This window comes from Berghia stephanieae, chromosome 4 (genome assembly GCF_034508935.2).
Source record: "Berghia stephanieae isolate SIO BIC M18660-M18661 chromosome 4, UCSD_Bste_1.3, whole genome shotgun sequence".
Taxonomy (NCBI): domain Eukaryota; kingdom Metazoa; phylum Mollusca; class Gastropoda; order Nudibranchia; family Aeolidiidae; genus Berghia; species Berghia stephanieae.
Window position 1 is genome coordinate 40,100,632 of NC_088363.1, and position 16,148 is coordinate 40,116,779.

The 16,148-nt window shown below is 36.0% G+C and overlaps 1 protein-coding gene across 1 annotated transcript in view; it reads right to left on the bottom strand.

Annotated features, from left to right (window-relative positions):
• LOC144970555 (zinc metalloproteinase/disintegrin-like HR1a) overlaps positions 1–8,773 on the bottom strand; it is a 19,368-nt gene extending 10,595 nt beyond the window's left edge. Inside the window, exons 1-6 of the mRNA XM_078910315.1 lie at positions 8,675–8,773; positions 7,935–7,998; positions 6,825–6,882; positions 4,969–5,221; positions 2,567–2,801; positions 1,810–1,940 (exon numbers count right to left, since the gene is read on the bottom strand). Of these exons, the coding sequence (XP_078766441.1) occupies positions 1,810–1,940; positions 2,567–2,801; positions 4,969–5,221; positions 6,825–6,882; positions 7,935–7,998; positions 8,675–8,695 (762 nt within the window). The 5' untranslated portion in view covers positions 8,696–8,773. The remainder of the gene's footprint in view (positions 1–1,809; positions 1,941–2,566; positions 2,802–4,968; positions 5,222–6,824; positions 6,883–7,934; positions 7,999–8,674) is intronic.
• Positions 8,774–16,148: the final 7,375 nt, after the last annotated feature.

The window sequence follows — 16,148 nt, forward strand, 5'->3', positions numbered from 1 at the left end:
GCTTATTAACAGGTCTGATAGCCCATACTATTGCTATGTGCTTATGGTTGTCATGGAAATACGTTCAACCCAACTCAAAATAATTTCCATTACAATAATGTTATCAAACTTGAGCTTTTTTAAAATAGCGCAATATCCACTAAACGTGCTCAAAGCGCTTTACAGAGGGTCGGTGACCAGCAGCAACACGTAACATGTAGAACTAGACACGACGCCTGTTAGGCGATATTACAATTTTTTTATGACAAGGACAACGCTGTTAACTGCCAGGTACTACTTATTTTACACATGAGTACGGTGAGAGAATGTGAGTAAAGAGCCTTTTCTAAGGACTCAACTATGCGCCGAGCGAGGCTGGAACCCAGGACCTTCCGATCCGAAAGCGAGTGTCATATCACAAGACTAGATATCAAGCCCATAATATATCTCAAATAGAGACCATAATACTAAAATATGTGGACAAGTAAAAAAGTAATGAACAAAATTTTATGTAACAGCTTCGAAAAATAACAAATCACCAAGCACGGAACGTTTTGGGCTCAAAACATTCTGCAGCCAATACCCCCCCCCCAAACCCCTTAATAATACATCACTAAAAATCCAGACAGAAAAATAATATTTTAATATTATTATGTTTACGTTGGCAAGGAAAGAATTTCGCCCTGCCCTTTTCATTTAGTCCAGATTTAAAGAAACTTCAAATGTCAGTGAATTAAGAGGAGTCAACTTCTTCTTCTTCTTCTTCTTCTTCTTCTTCTTCTTCTTCTTCTTCTTCTTCTTCTTCTTCTTCTTCATCATCATCATCATCATCATCATCATCATCATCATTATTATCATTATTATTATTATTATTATTATTATTATTATTATTATTATTATTATTATTATTATTATTATTACTATTGTATGTATTGGTGGTATTACCATTGTTGCATTGTTAGTGTTGTACCATTGTTATATATATATATATATATATTATATATATATATATATATATATATATATATATATATATATATATTATATATATATGTATATATATATTTATTGTGGTTATTAATGGTATCATTTTATTTTTTGGTTTCATTTTTATTTCACTTTCATGTACGTTGCCATTGTTGCCATCAAATTTCTATGATTTATTGGCGAAAGCCTAAGCTTAAATAAACTTAAAACTAAAATTGAAACTTGTATTCCAATGATAGTGATAATGGGAGCGATCTATAATGTCGTCCAACCAAGTCATCAATCACATGATTTGTCCAACGATTGGATATTTCTTCAGAAATGTAAAACACACTGCTTTGTTTATGAAAGTTGTAAGCATACCCATGTGTCAAGCTGAACAAAATGACTAACCGTGATGTTAGATGTTTCAAAAACTGTGGACACTTTTCACTATGTGGGTCACTTTGAGCACATTTTGCAATGTGACCAATGACCTCGAGCAAATTCCCTACACTACGAGTTAATTGTATTAATTTTGAGGCGATGTGGTGTTGTGGTATGAAACTCGCCTTCCTCTTGGGAAGGTCCAGGGTTCGAGCCAAACTTTGAGCGGCGCATAGTTGAGTCCTTGGAAAAGTATTTTTACTTATAATTATATACTCAGTTGTAAAATGAGTACCCAGGCGTTAACATTGTTGTCTGTTTCGTAGTGAAAGTAAAATGTAATATCGCCTAACAAGCGTCATGCCTCGTCCTACATGCTAAGTATTGCTGTTGTTTATTTGTAAAGAGTTTTGAGCAAGTTTAGTGGATATTGTACAAGAGCTCAATTTATTAATTTTTTTTTTATATGGCACATACCGAGTTCCATTTCGTAACCATCCAATCCGTGACCTTGTTCCTAGTGTCCAGGTCTTTCTCGTAGTTAAGATAATCTAAGAAGTTTTTATCTATATAGACAACCACTTCAATCATGACTTTGGGAGTAGAAGCTGAAAGATACACAAAAAATGCAAAGATAAATAAAACGAAATAAAAGACACGCAAATGCATTCGTATGTATCTAGATAGATCGTATCAAATTTATGAGATTTTTCACAAAAATTAAAAAAAAATATGTGGAGCGGGCATTTTTATCAATAATGATGAAAAATAAAGGGTATGTAACAGGGTTCTCTCCATCAAAACCAAAGTGAAAGACATAAACGTTCCTTTCTCCCAACAAACATCAGACTATTCAAGAAGCAAGAATTATGAACCTCTATTGTACTATTTATTTCACTTTTGTTCTTAGCTGTAGATACGGTTTACATTCCTATAGATAATTTTAGCGTAATGATCATATATCCTACTCGCTAGCTGATCTATTTCAACACCATTTTTATTGCTCTTAATTGATGCTACGCGTTTAGTCGATAAACTCACAACATCCACCAGCCGGATGTACCGTACTAACACCCAAAACTATGTGTATCCTTAAACGTTTATAGTCTGATTAATACAATTTAATGAGAAAGAGAACTACTCATAAATGTGGCTGACTAAAAATAATAACAAATGGCTGATGACGTCATTGTCGTTCTTTCTATACAAGTTCACGTGATTCTGTTCAACTCACATCGTTTAACTCGGGCATTTCCAATTTGATGCTCTTCCTCTTCGCTTAAGATGTTCTTTGCCTTTTCCTCCACCATTGACTTGGCCTCTTCGAGATATTGGTCATCGAATGCTCTTATCTTCTCTTGATTCCTTCTTGTGACTTTGAACAAGGTGTGCGCCTGACTTTCCTCGCTTCTTGTCGTTTTTTTTTCTTCTACTTTGTAGTGGTAGTCTGGGGTGTGGACGGATGCCGTCTGAAAATAATTATATATTAAAAGAAAGATAAACATTTAAAATGCATAATTTATTCCCCATTGGGCTATACGAAATAATAGAGATATTTTAAGATAAAACACACACACACACACACACACACACACACACACACACACACAAGTAGTTAATCAGAGCTATAAGGCCCATAGGACCGGCGTTTATCCCGGTTTCTATAGCTTGAAGCGGACAATAGCAACTGTTATCCTTTGGATAGGACACTAGCCTATTGCAAGGTACTTTCCTCCAGGTCAAACAGAGCCAGCAACCCAATCACAGCTGGGTGGACTTGAAGATATGACCAAAAATCTCGACTATTGGTCCTTTTGCGTGTGTTGCTCTACCAACTGAACTGTTCCCCACCCGAAAACAAAACAAAAAACAAAACAAACCCAACAAACAAACAAACAAAAGAATCCCAAACAAACCCAACACATTTCAAGACATCTTCTATTACTGTTAGCTTCATTGCTATTCTAGCACACTAATAATATCGGCTGCAAATTATAGCCAAGTACACTTTCACACCTGATTTGGGTGAGGTATTACAATGTGTACAGATCGTTACCCGAAGGTACAACGCCAAGATCAGAATTTTCTGATCACTGCAATCATCCGGTCATTGATCATCCTAAACACCGCTTTGTTATGTTACAAGATGAAAGAGATACAGTGCCGTTCTACAAGAAATTGTAAGATAACCAAATAAACATATAAGATAAATTATATAATTTTCCATTGTAAGTTTACTATTTTTTACTCCTTTTGATGTCATCAAATTATCATCATCATCATCATTGCCTTTTTCACCCTGGGTCAGGGTATAGGCCACAAACGAACAGTTTCCATCTTTTACTATCATGAGCTAACTTTTTAAAAATCTCGTTTCATGTCTTATCACTTCTCTGTACGTCGTAAGATGAGGTTACAGAATTCGGAACTTCTATAATACAAATTATACATCTATTTGGTGTCTGTTTGCAATTTGGATAAACAAAGCAGCCTTTTATGTAAAAATTTACTAAAATATTGGTGAGCGATTTGTAAGTCTTCATTACTTTTGGCATATGACTATAATATGGTGTCAAACTCAAACTGACCTTTTATTGCTAAACTTTGGAATGTGGATGTAGTGCAAAATGGAATTTTGTAAAAAAATAAAAAATAAAATAAAAATAACATCTAAACGAAGGATTGAGAAGGTTTTTTTTTCCCAAGATGAGGGTCATTTAAACCGATCGATATTTGAAGGACGAGTTTTCTGGCCAAATTTTAAAATAGGGTTTTTTTTTCCAGAGTACGGAGCACAGTGCAATGCCTTAACCACTCGGCCACTTCGCCCACGATGAATGCGATGAGCTACATTAATTATTTAGATAAAATAGGGTCGGAGGTCAAAATTATTCCGTACAACCCACGTTAAATATTTGCCAACGAGCACATAATTATTGGCAAATCTAAAAATCATAAAACTATTTTTTTACAGATTGATATACGAGCAACTTGCAAACCTTTTCTAAATTAAGGGTAACTTTACCACCCGTTGACTCAAAAGATAATTTTTTTTTAAATGCTAAGGATCGTTCATTTAGTATTTTGAAGCGCCATCTGGCCGCCTTGTTGCCAGATTCATTTTGCGCACACCTACATATTTTTTTCCATTACTGGGCCGATTTTGATCGTTGATGGCTCAAAAGATTCGTGTCGATCCTTGTTAATTTCCCCAATACAGTTGTATAATAAGTATAATAGATTCGTAATAGCCATTATATCTCCGCAAATATTGTGGGTAGGGTAGCTCAGTTGGTAGAACACTCGCTTCACACGCAAAGGGACCAAGATCGATCCCGGGTGCTGTCGAGATTTTTATGGGTAGCTGAGTTTGTTAGATTAGGCGGGAAATACTTTGCGATAGACTAACGTCTAAAGGATAGCAAGCAATTGCTATTATCCGTTTCAAGCTATAGAAACCTGGATAAACTCCGGCTCCATGGGTCAAATGGCTCTGAAGGACTACAAAACAGATTGTAGGTTCTCCACTTGTTAAAAAAAACCAAACAAATAAAAGATGATACCTTAAAAGTGCAATCAAGAAGTGATTTATGTTTTCGTCATTATATTTTAACGCAGTGCAAAGTTAGAACTCACCATTTTCCCACATCTGTTGATAGAGACGACTCCATCAGCATTGATCAGCCTTCCATACAGATAACAGTTACCATTGACTGCATGGGGCACTGTCAGCCTTTGAGTTCCTCTATGGACCACAACAATTGAGTTACTACCCCAGACTGAATCCTGGACAACGCGCATGTCCAAAGGTGTTGAGTTGTTACCGAAGTCCAGTCTCAGGTTATGATTTTCATTTCTCGCTAGACTTTGTATTTCTAATTTGTGAAGGCTGAAATAAAAGTAAAAAGATTTTAAAGAAACACATAAACAATATAATATATATATATATATATATATATATATATATATATATATATATATTATATATATATATATATATATTATATGATCATATATATATATATATATATATATATATATATATATATATATATATATATATATATATATATATATATTGATCATAAATAAATATATTTGAAATGTTTTATAAATAGCTCATTTTATCAAAACGTTGAGCACTACTATTTCATGTTTTTTTTAAAATAACATATATATTCTTATATAGTCTTTTCTTGAGGTGAAATAATTAATGATTTTGGTTTTCATCGCTATTATAACACCTTTTTCTCACATCTATGAAATCAAAGAATACAAAATTAATGGTAAAAGTAAATGGAATATAACGTTATGTCTATTTGCTTGCGCACCACACCATCATTGGATCTGATATCACTTTTAGTTTGAACCGGATTCTAGTGAAGACAACGAGGGAAGGAGGTATACTAGGTACGATAATAATATAAAACACATAACAATAATAATAATAATAATAATAATAATAATAATAATAATAATAATAATAATAATAATAATAATAATAATAATAATAATAATAACGAAAAATAAAAAAAACAGTACCTGAAACACAGCCAAAAAAAACAACAAAGTTTGGCTATGCTATGCATAATACAATGTACTTGCCCAGAGCCTCAGAGCCTAGCCCTCGTAAACTTATAGCAGCTTCTCACGCAAAGGGATCGAGATCGATCCCGGTTGCAGTCGAATTTATTTTTCTCATCCCCCTGTCTATCCAACAATGAATGGGTAGCTGGGTCTGTTAGATCTGGCGAAAAGTACTCTGCGAAAGACTAGCGTCCTATCCAAAGATAGCAAGCAATTGCTATTGTCTGTTTCACGCTGTAGAAACCGGGATAAACCCCGGCGTCATGGGCCGAAGGCTCTGAGGGAGTACTTTTTTTTCATAAAAAAAAGGGAGTCAAAATACAAGGCGACGAGTCGAAAAGAAATTAAATCGTAAGTTGTATTCAACAGTTCAACCAATGGGATCATTTGTTTTCTTGAGCACCATAAACTACAATCCTCGAAGCGGTGCACGAACATAAAAGAACTTCAAAATACAAATCCTACTGTCGGGCTATAAGTTTACGAACGCTACGTTCAAAGCTAAAGATAGTATGCGCTTGGCTAAGAAGCTCACAACATTGCCATCAGGAAGTATAACGGACCTACACACAAAACTATGTGTAATCCTGAACGTTTATAGCCTAGATAATACAGTTTAGGGAGAATTACTCATAAACGCGGATGGCAAAAATCATTAACAAAGACAAGAGTGACGTCAACTTCATACTATCTATATAGATCAAATAGTGCGGGTTTGTGTTTTGTATTTCCGAAATATACATCGCTGTTAAAGTCCAGGTACTCATCATAACGGTGAGATAATGTAATACGCCTGTCAGAGCAGGACTCAAACTCTAGAACTTTCGGTCCGATGACAAGTATTGTACCACAAGAACACAAAGCTGGACAAAAATAAAACATAAACTCTAACATTACAAACTTACCCGCGGATTTCTCCTCCCATTGGGTCTATTTTTAGAAACCGCGCCGTTGGTGTGAAGTCTGAAAAAAAAAAGTATTATGGGATTAAGATTTTGGTTGTTGGAAACATCATAGTATTACTGCATAGGTAGGATAGCGGTGAGGTACTGACAGTGTCTAATAGTCATAATATTATACATTACAACAAAAAAAGTCTGCCCAATGTGCACAACCTTTTCCTAATAATAATAATAATAATAATAATAATAATAATAATAATAATAATAATAATAATAATAATAATAATAATAATAATAATAATAATAATAATAATAATATTAACAATAATAATAGTAACTAAACGCAATCATCTATCTAATCACGATATGTTTAGCCAAGAAAAAAACCCACCTCATAATATCTGCAAGCCGTATATATAACGGACCAACAAACAAAACTATGTGCAACCTTGAACGTTTATAGTCGGATTGATACAATTTTGTGGGAACATATCATAAAGATGGCTAGCTAAAAACAATAACACGTGACGTCAATTTTGTGCTTTCTATAGTAGGAAGGAACGAACATGACGTCACTCTCTGTTATTATCTTTAAACAGCAACTTCAGTGATTAGTTCACATTAATTGATATTAATCAGTGAATAAACGTTCAAGGCTACCCATAGATTTGTGTTGGTACATTTTATTCTACTGGAGGACGTTGTAAGTATTCTATCTAAACACATAGCATCAATATTTGAAATGCCGTAAACAAAAATGAATTGCCGTAAAAAATAATAATTGAAATACCGCAAAACTAGTGAGCTTTAAAAGACCAAAATATAAAATATAGCTTTTTCATTTGTTTATTTTTTTAATTTTTGTGACCATAAAAAAGTGACAAAGTAGGGAGCAAGAACTGGTGGTAGCACGTCTGAGCAGGTAATCAGGAAGTTTGAGGTTCGAGCCCTAGTGCTAATTTTTTAGGGATTTTTTTTTTCTCTTGTAATTTACTTTTCTGCCCTGTTTGGCACTGTTTCTTACATAGTTTTTCAGATCTTGCGCATAAATAGAAAAGGTTTTCTTTGACTTCGACTTATATCATTCTTAGACCAATATGAATAATAACTTACACGTTTCTTCTGCAGTAGGCTGACCATTAACAATACCTATATCAATGGCAAGGAATGCCAGAACCTGTAAATAAATAAATAAATTTATAAGTAAATATAAATTCATAAATGACTAAATAAATAAATGCATAAATGAATAAATAAATTATTACATAAACTATAAAACGAATGAATTAAAATTAAAAGATAAATATATAAATAATTAAATAAATGATAAAATAAATAGATAAATTAATACATAAACAAATGAATGAATGAATTTTTAAAAAGAATATGAACATTTTATAGAGAGCATTTCCATTTTTACCGATTCGCCTAGCTCAATGCGCTTCACGATGTTCTCATTTATTCTACCAGCAGGTCATAACAATAGGAACCTAAGTTCCATATTATACAGTGCAAGTGGCTGGTTAGGTGCCCCTTTCGTATTACTTACTTTTACAATATTCATCACTTCCTTAAATAGGAACTCATTTACACCTGATTCGAGTGAAGAAATGCGAGTGAAGTGTCTAAACCAAGGACACACGCCAAGAACAGAGTTTGGTCCAACATGGCTTGCTGCTGCTGTTACTGCTGCTACTGCTGCTGGTGATGATGTTGTTGTTGTCATGATGATGATGATGATGATGGTGGTGGTGGTGATGACTATGACGATGATAATTATTATAATGATGATGCTGCAACTGCTGCTGCTGCTGCTGATGATGATGATGATCATGATGATGACAGTAACTTACACCAAAGGTAAGGAAGTTCATCTTTGTCCCCTATCCACATAAGCTGACACTGAGACAAAATCAATCTAAACATGTTCACCTATTTATATAGGGATTTACAGAATTGTTTTTCCTTAAAGAATAGGGTGTTTGGTCAGAGCAACGGCATAACATTATGTAGACCGTTTTATAAGTAAGAACTATAGGTAATATCATTCAATGTTATCTGCCTTAGCTTTCTGCCGTACTCTGGAGAAAAAAAACATGTATTTAAAAATTTGGCCCGAAAACTTGTCCTTCAACTTTCGATCGATTTAAATGACACGCTCATCTTGGCAAAAACTCTCAAGCATGGGACTTCGCGAGGTTCCATGTTTGAGAATTTTGCCAAGATGAGAGTCATTTAAATCGGTCGATAGTTGAAGAACGAGTTTTCTGGCCAACTTTTTAAATATGGGTTTTTCCAGAGAACTTAAGTTTACTGGTTCAAGGTCCCAATGTAATATTACGAATGTTGAGTAAAGGCTGCTGATTGGGAATGTAGATATTGAGATGGGCGGGGGAAAATGAAAAGGGTCCTCGGTTTTGACCCATTTCACCTGTGGTATTTTGTTTGCACAATAGATAGATCTCACTCCCTCAGATCTTAGATCTCAGTTTTTGAAATGGCGGTTTTATGGTCATGTGGTATGGTACTTACCTTTGTATATCAACAGGTCTAGGGTTTGAGACCCGATTTAAGCGGCGCAGATTTGGGTCATAGTTTAAATGATTTTTACTCACATTCTCTCAACGTACTCTAGTGTGAATGAGTACCTGACTGACAGTATTGTTTCTGAAGAAAAAAAATTTGTAATATCGCCTCAGTGGCGTCATGTCTCATCTCATATTATATGTGTCAGTGTTGTCTGGGGATCCTTTGTAAAGTGCTTTGAGCATATATATAGATATTGCTGTATATATTGATATTGCTGTATATATTTTAAATAAAGATCAAGGCTCAAAATTACAGTTGGAATAAAGGTATATTGATTAAAATATGGGTATCGGGTGTCTCTTCTAAAAGTATTTGATTTATATAAAGATGGAACGAAACTGACGTCATTCAGCTCTTTGTTATTGGTCTTAGGCAGTCATTTTTATTAATAGTTCTCACTAAATTGTATTAAACAGACTATACACGTTAAAGGTTACACATAGTTATATGTTTTGGTACGTTATAGCCACCTGGCAATGTTGTGAGTATTTCATCTAACTGCATAGCATCAAAAACCTTCCCAAAGCGTTAAGAACGTGGGCGGGAAATGGTGAATGTTGCGTATTTAACGGTTTAGCTTTCGGGTTGCTAGAACTTATGAGGATTGACGGAACTTCTATTATGTGCTTTTTAAAATGAATAACACTTCATGCTTCCCCTGTGTTAGGTGGAGATGAAATGAATGAAGACGAATCAAGCGATGTTAAGCGTGTTCAGTGATTGGATGGATGACATGAAGATTGATGGAGAGCTTATATTACGTATTAAAAATAATGAATAATTAGAGTGGTTTATTCAGTCTTCTACTGTCTAAGGAGGAGATGAAATAGATGAAGACAAGTTAAGCGATGTTAAGCGTGTCCAGTGAGTGGATGAGTGACATGAAGATTGATGGAGAGCTCTTTGCTATTGTTTTTAGCCAACCATTTTTATGAGTAGTTCTCGCTTAATTGTATTAATCAGACAGACTATAAACGTTTAACGGTGCGCATAGTTTTGTGTGTTGATGCGTTATATCCGGTTGGCGGATGTTATAAAATTTTAGCTATTCGCATAGCATCAGTACAACTTAAATAAACGTTCAATATTACACATTATGGTTTTGTGTTTTGGTTCGCTGGGGAACATCCGGCTGGGGAATGTTGTGTCTGAATATCCGTTTGGTTGTGGGTTAATAGACACTTAGATAACCACGCCTCTCGGACATCCGTCATAATATAAACAATGGTAGTGATTGGTAAACATAGCGAACTATAGATAGTATGCGCTTGGCTAAGAAGTTCACAACATTGCCATCCGGAAGTATAACGGACCAACACACAAAACTATGTGTAACCATGAACTTTTATAATCTGGTTAATACAGTTTAGTGAGAAGTACTCATAAACGTGGATGGCAAAAAACAATAACAAAGACCTGAGAGACGTCATATCCGTTCTATCTATACTATCTCTGGTATATGTCTAAGTAAAATACCCACAGTTCTACCGCTTGATCAATCGAACCAAAACAGAAAACCATGTGTAGACGTTTATAATCTGATCGAGAAAATCTTGTGATAACTCGTCAATCATTTGGCGGTATAACAACAATAGATAGTATGCGCTTGACTAAGAAACTCATAACACTGCCATTCGGAAGTAAAACAGACCAACACACAAAACTATGTGTAATCTTAAAGGTTTATAGTAAGGTTAATACAGTTTAGTGAGAATCACTCACAAGCGCGGATGGCAAAATACAATAACAAAGGCTTGAGTGACGTCATCTTCGTTCTATCTATAACAATGATCAGAGAGAGAGAGGACGATTTTATTCAAGTTTTGTTTATAAACAACTAACTATATTTTTCCGAGCACGCGTGACGGTGTCTCACAAATTCAACGTTTTGATTGGTCAAATATCTACTGGTAAATTAACTGTATGTTTAATTGGGCCATCAGATTGTAAATTCAATGTTTATATTCGATAGCACCCAGACGTAATACCGTTCTGAAACGATGGGTCACTTATACGTAACTAAAGAAATCGCTCACAATCGTGGTACCCCTTATTTCATTGCAATTGAATTCAATTGTCTGATGTCACGTCCCCAGCAACGGCGGCCATCATGGTTCTAAACAAAGAAAATCTGTACTTTTTATTCTTCATGCTGGCTAGAACTTTTCATATATCTTGTGATCAAATGTGTAAAAGTCAAACCATGATCAGATTTATGTTTTTTTTCCTTCTGGATACGCTTTTATGCTCGTCGGAGAAATATTTCATAAGGGTGTCCACCATTGTTCCGACAGTTTAGAGCCAGCTTCAGCTGCTAAGTTACCATGCGTCATTACGAGGGAAGTGACGTTACGACTGTTGAAGCGTATTGAACCCACTCAAGGCAACAAAATAAAACTCCCCAAAAATCCCGGGTGAACCCATACCAAGATGCTTTATTCCAGGACAGAGGAAGATCCAAGGTTTGAGTCCCCCGGCGCAGTGTCGAGTCCTTGGAAATATGGCTCTACATTCACATTCTCTCACCTTAAGCTGGTATAAAATGAGTACCTGTTCGTGAACAGTGTTGTGAAAACAAATTGTGATATCGCCTAACCCTCATCCTACATATTAAGTGTTGCTGTTAGTTAGGACTGCTTGCAAAGCGCTTTCAGCAAGATAAGTGGATATTGCGTTGTATAAATGCTATGAGAACATTCCATGAAGGAATATAGATAATCCATCAAACATCTGATGTCAACATGAATCATCCATGTTGTTTAAAATGAGCAAAATGCAGTTTAAAATCTTGCCAAAGGAAAAAACACAAACAAACAACAACATAAAGTGTCTAAAGCTGAGCTTGAATAAAGATATAATAAAATAAATAAAATTCCCTTTATTCATGCCATATGGGACATTTGTCTCTAGGGTCTATTTTTCCAAGGCAAGACTGGAATAACCCAGGCGTCAGCCGCAATGCAGCGCCGCAAATTGACCTAGGGCAAGGTGAAGTGCTCAAGTCCACACATCGCAGCGACGAGTGATCGAACTTGGTACCGTTCGGGTACTAAGCAAAGACAGTACCGCTGGGCCAAGCTGTCCCAGAATCCGGGGACTTTTGGGTCACAGCGCAATGACTTAACCACTCGGCCATTTCGCCCCCCCCCCCCCCTTGCCCTGCCCCGAGTACTAAAGAGCGAATTTAAAGGTGCTATGATCAGAACTATGAAATGTTAGCCACATGTACTTTAAAACTGCTTTTCGTAGTTCATTCCGAATAAACACCGTTTTGAAGGGGTGGGGGGGGGGGTCCATCACAAAAAAAAAAAAATCTAGTTTTTGAGAGTATAAAACAAACTAGAGCATTATATAGCGCAATATCTACAAACATGCTCAACACGCTTTACATGGGGTCCCTGACCAACAGCAAGACGTAACATAGAGAACAAGATTGTTAGGCGGTTTTATAATTTTTCCGAAAGAGACAACGCTGATAACGGCCAGGTATACATTTTACACCTGAGTACGGTGACAGAATATGAATAAAGAGTTTTTTTCCAAGGACTCCACTATGCACCGAGCGAGGCTCGAACCCGAGACCTTTCGACCCGAAAGCGAGTGTCATACCACTTGACCACATTGCCGCATGAAGAAATTTATTCTAACTGAAATTTTGTAAGGATACCTTCAGAGTGATTAGACCCGTGGAACCGGAATTATAGCGTGAAATGTCCAATAGCAAATGCCTTGGATAGGACGCTAATCTATCGCAAAGTACTCTCCGCCAGATCTAACACATCCAGCTACCTGATCCCTACTGGGTGGACAGGTTGGTGGGTGGGTGGGGTGTGTGTCTGGGGGGAGGGGGGGGTGGAAGGAGGAGATCTTGCTCCCTTTACTGCGTGTGAAACAAATGCTTCGCGAAGATCCGGATATGAGTGTTTTTGTCAATATGAGGGTCATTTAAATCGATCGATATTTGAAGGAAATGTTTTTTGGCCAATTTTTTTAATACATGGTTTTCAAGAGTAAGGCAGTTAACCTGTTTTTTACAAAAAAAGTTTTCGATTGGCCAACTGGAGTAATAATATGGTCAAGGCTGAGCGAATACTATTTTGGTCAAGGCTAAATACGTGACAATGTCGTCACGGTTTAACGGTTCCTTATGAGCATCTATTGACCATGGGGTAAGAACGGTTACAAACAGGTCCCACATCTCCAGATCTTTTCAACATTATGTGAATTTGTGCAATGACCTCCAATATCAATTATCAACCCTCCACCCCCCCCCACCCCCACCCCCGACCTACAGTTCAAATCCTTTCCGATGACACAGTGTTACCTGAACGTAGTCACGTACTCTATAAAACAGCATTTCTAAAGGAAGGTGGGTATTGACCTAAGCGCTAATTTTTGCAGGTCTGATAACCAAACATAATAGGCTTCAACTGTAGTCGTGACGTCACTTCCCTCATAATGACGTATAGTAACTATGTAACTGGTTTTGAACTATCGTAACAATGACGGACGCCATTAAGAAATACTTCTCCGACGAGCATAACAATGTATCCAGAGAAAAAAATTATAAATCTGATCATGTTTTGATTTTTATACATTCTGATCGCATGACATGTGAAAAAGTTCTAGCGAGCATGAAAAAGTACAGATTTTCTTTGTTTAGAATCAAGCTGCTGGTTGCTGGGCGGACGTGACGTCAGACTGTTGAATTCAATTGATGGTTCGGGCGTCACTAAGCATTAAACAGTCAGAATATTTCCTGCTCCTGCTATTTAGACAGTTTCGTCCCCTTGACTATAGATAGAATGCGCTTAGCTAAGAAACTCACAATATTGCCACCCGGAAGTATAATGAACCAACACACAAAACTATGTGTAACCTTGAACGGTTTTAGTCTGGTTAATACAGTTTAGTGAGAATTACTCATTAAAAAAACAAAAAAAAAAAAACAAAACAAAAAACAACAAACAAACAAACAAAAAACAAACAAACAAACAAACAAACAAACAAACAAAAAACAATAACAAAGACCTGAGTGACGTCACCTTCATACTATCTACTAATTATATATGTTCAGTCACCGAAAAGGCATGACAAACATTCCTTAACAGGGAACAAAAGTGTGAGTTCAATTTCCTTGGAAGTGAGAAACCAGTCCTTTGGAGTATTGGATACATACTTTTTGTAATTGATCTACAGGTTTCAGATTGAGGCATCTTCCCTTTTAGCCTAAATAAATGCTGGTCTTCAATAAAGATCATCCATCCCAGCTCTTTTATGTTCCGTAATCCTAATAATCTGTCAATCTGGCTAGACAACTTTGTTTTCAAAAAGTTTATTGAGTTAAAGATCTAGAATAATTGTCAACAAGGATCCGAAAATTCGTAGATCTACGAAATTTTCGTAGTAGTAAGCAGGTCTGAATGTTTATGCATTGTCTGGAGGACTGGCTACACACTTCAAAGGAGTTTTGAACTGGAGGAGAGGAAGGTTTGACATGACGACTTCTGCCTCATCTATGTATTATCATCTTTTAAATAGAGTCTATTATGACAATCTTGGATACAGAATAACCTCAGATGGCAGATGTAGCACAGAAATAAAACGAAGAATTGCAATAGCTAAAGATAGTTTTAATAAAATGAGTCTAATTTTTTTTAAAACACAATATATCAATGACAACAAAACATAGGGTTTTGAAGGCCTATGTATGGTCAGTATTATTATATGGCTGTGAAAGCTGGACAATTGGATTCAATAGTCTGATGTCACGTCGCCCAGCAAGGGCGGCCATCGTGGTTCTAAACAAAGAAATTCTGTACTTTTTATTCTTCAAGCTAGCTATAACTTTTCATATATCTTGTGATCAGAATGTATAGTGAGGCTATGTGGTCTAGTAGTATGACACTCGCTTTCGGATCGGAGGGTCCTGGGTTCGAGCCTCGCTCGGCGCATAGTTGAGTCCTTGGAAAAGACTCTTTACTCACATTCTCTCACCGCACTCAGGTGTAAAATGAGTACCTGGCCATTGACAGCGTTGTCTTTGTCCGAGAAATTGTAATATCGCCTAACAGGCGGCATGTCCCGTCCTACATTTTAATGTTGCTGTTGACCAGGGATCCCTTGTAAAACGCTTTGAGTACATTTAGTGGATATTGCGCTATAAAAAAGCTCAATTAAAAAAAAACATTATAAACGTCAAAACACGATCATATTTATGATGTTTTTCTCCTCTGGATTCACTTTTATGCTCGTTGGAGAAATGTTTCATAAGGGCGTCCACAGTTGTTCCGATAGTTTAGAGCCAATTACTAAGTTACCATGCTTCATTATGTTGAAGAGTACTATAGAAGACATTAGAAAGAAACTGGAGGCAGCAGAAATGTGGTTTCTTAGAAGGATGTTCAGAATCTCATGGACAGAGAAGAAAACTAATGAAGAAGTATTAGAGCAAGCTGAAACTAAAAGGTTATTAATTCGTATAATAAGAAAAAGACATGCGATTTTTAGGGCACCTAATCGACATAAGTGTATTGAACATCTTGCACTCACGGGAAAGATAGAAGGTAAAAAGAGTAAAGGTAGACTAAGAAAAACATATTTGAATAGTTTGAACATCTGGATGACAAGAAAAAGAAGAGTAATATTTGTTTTCTGAGGTTATCTGATCAGAGAGATGAATGGCGTACCATGATCACCGATGTCTGGCACAGACTTTGTACTTGAAGAAGAAGAATA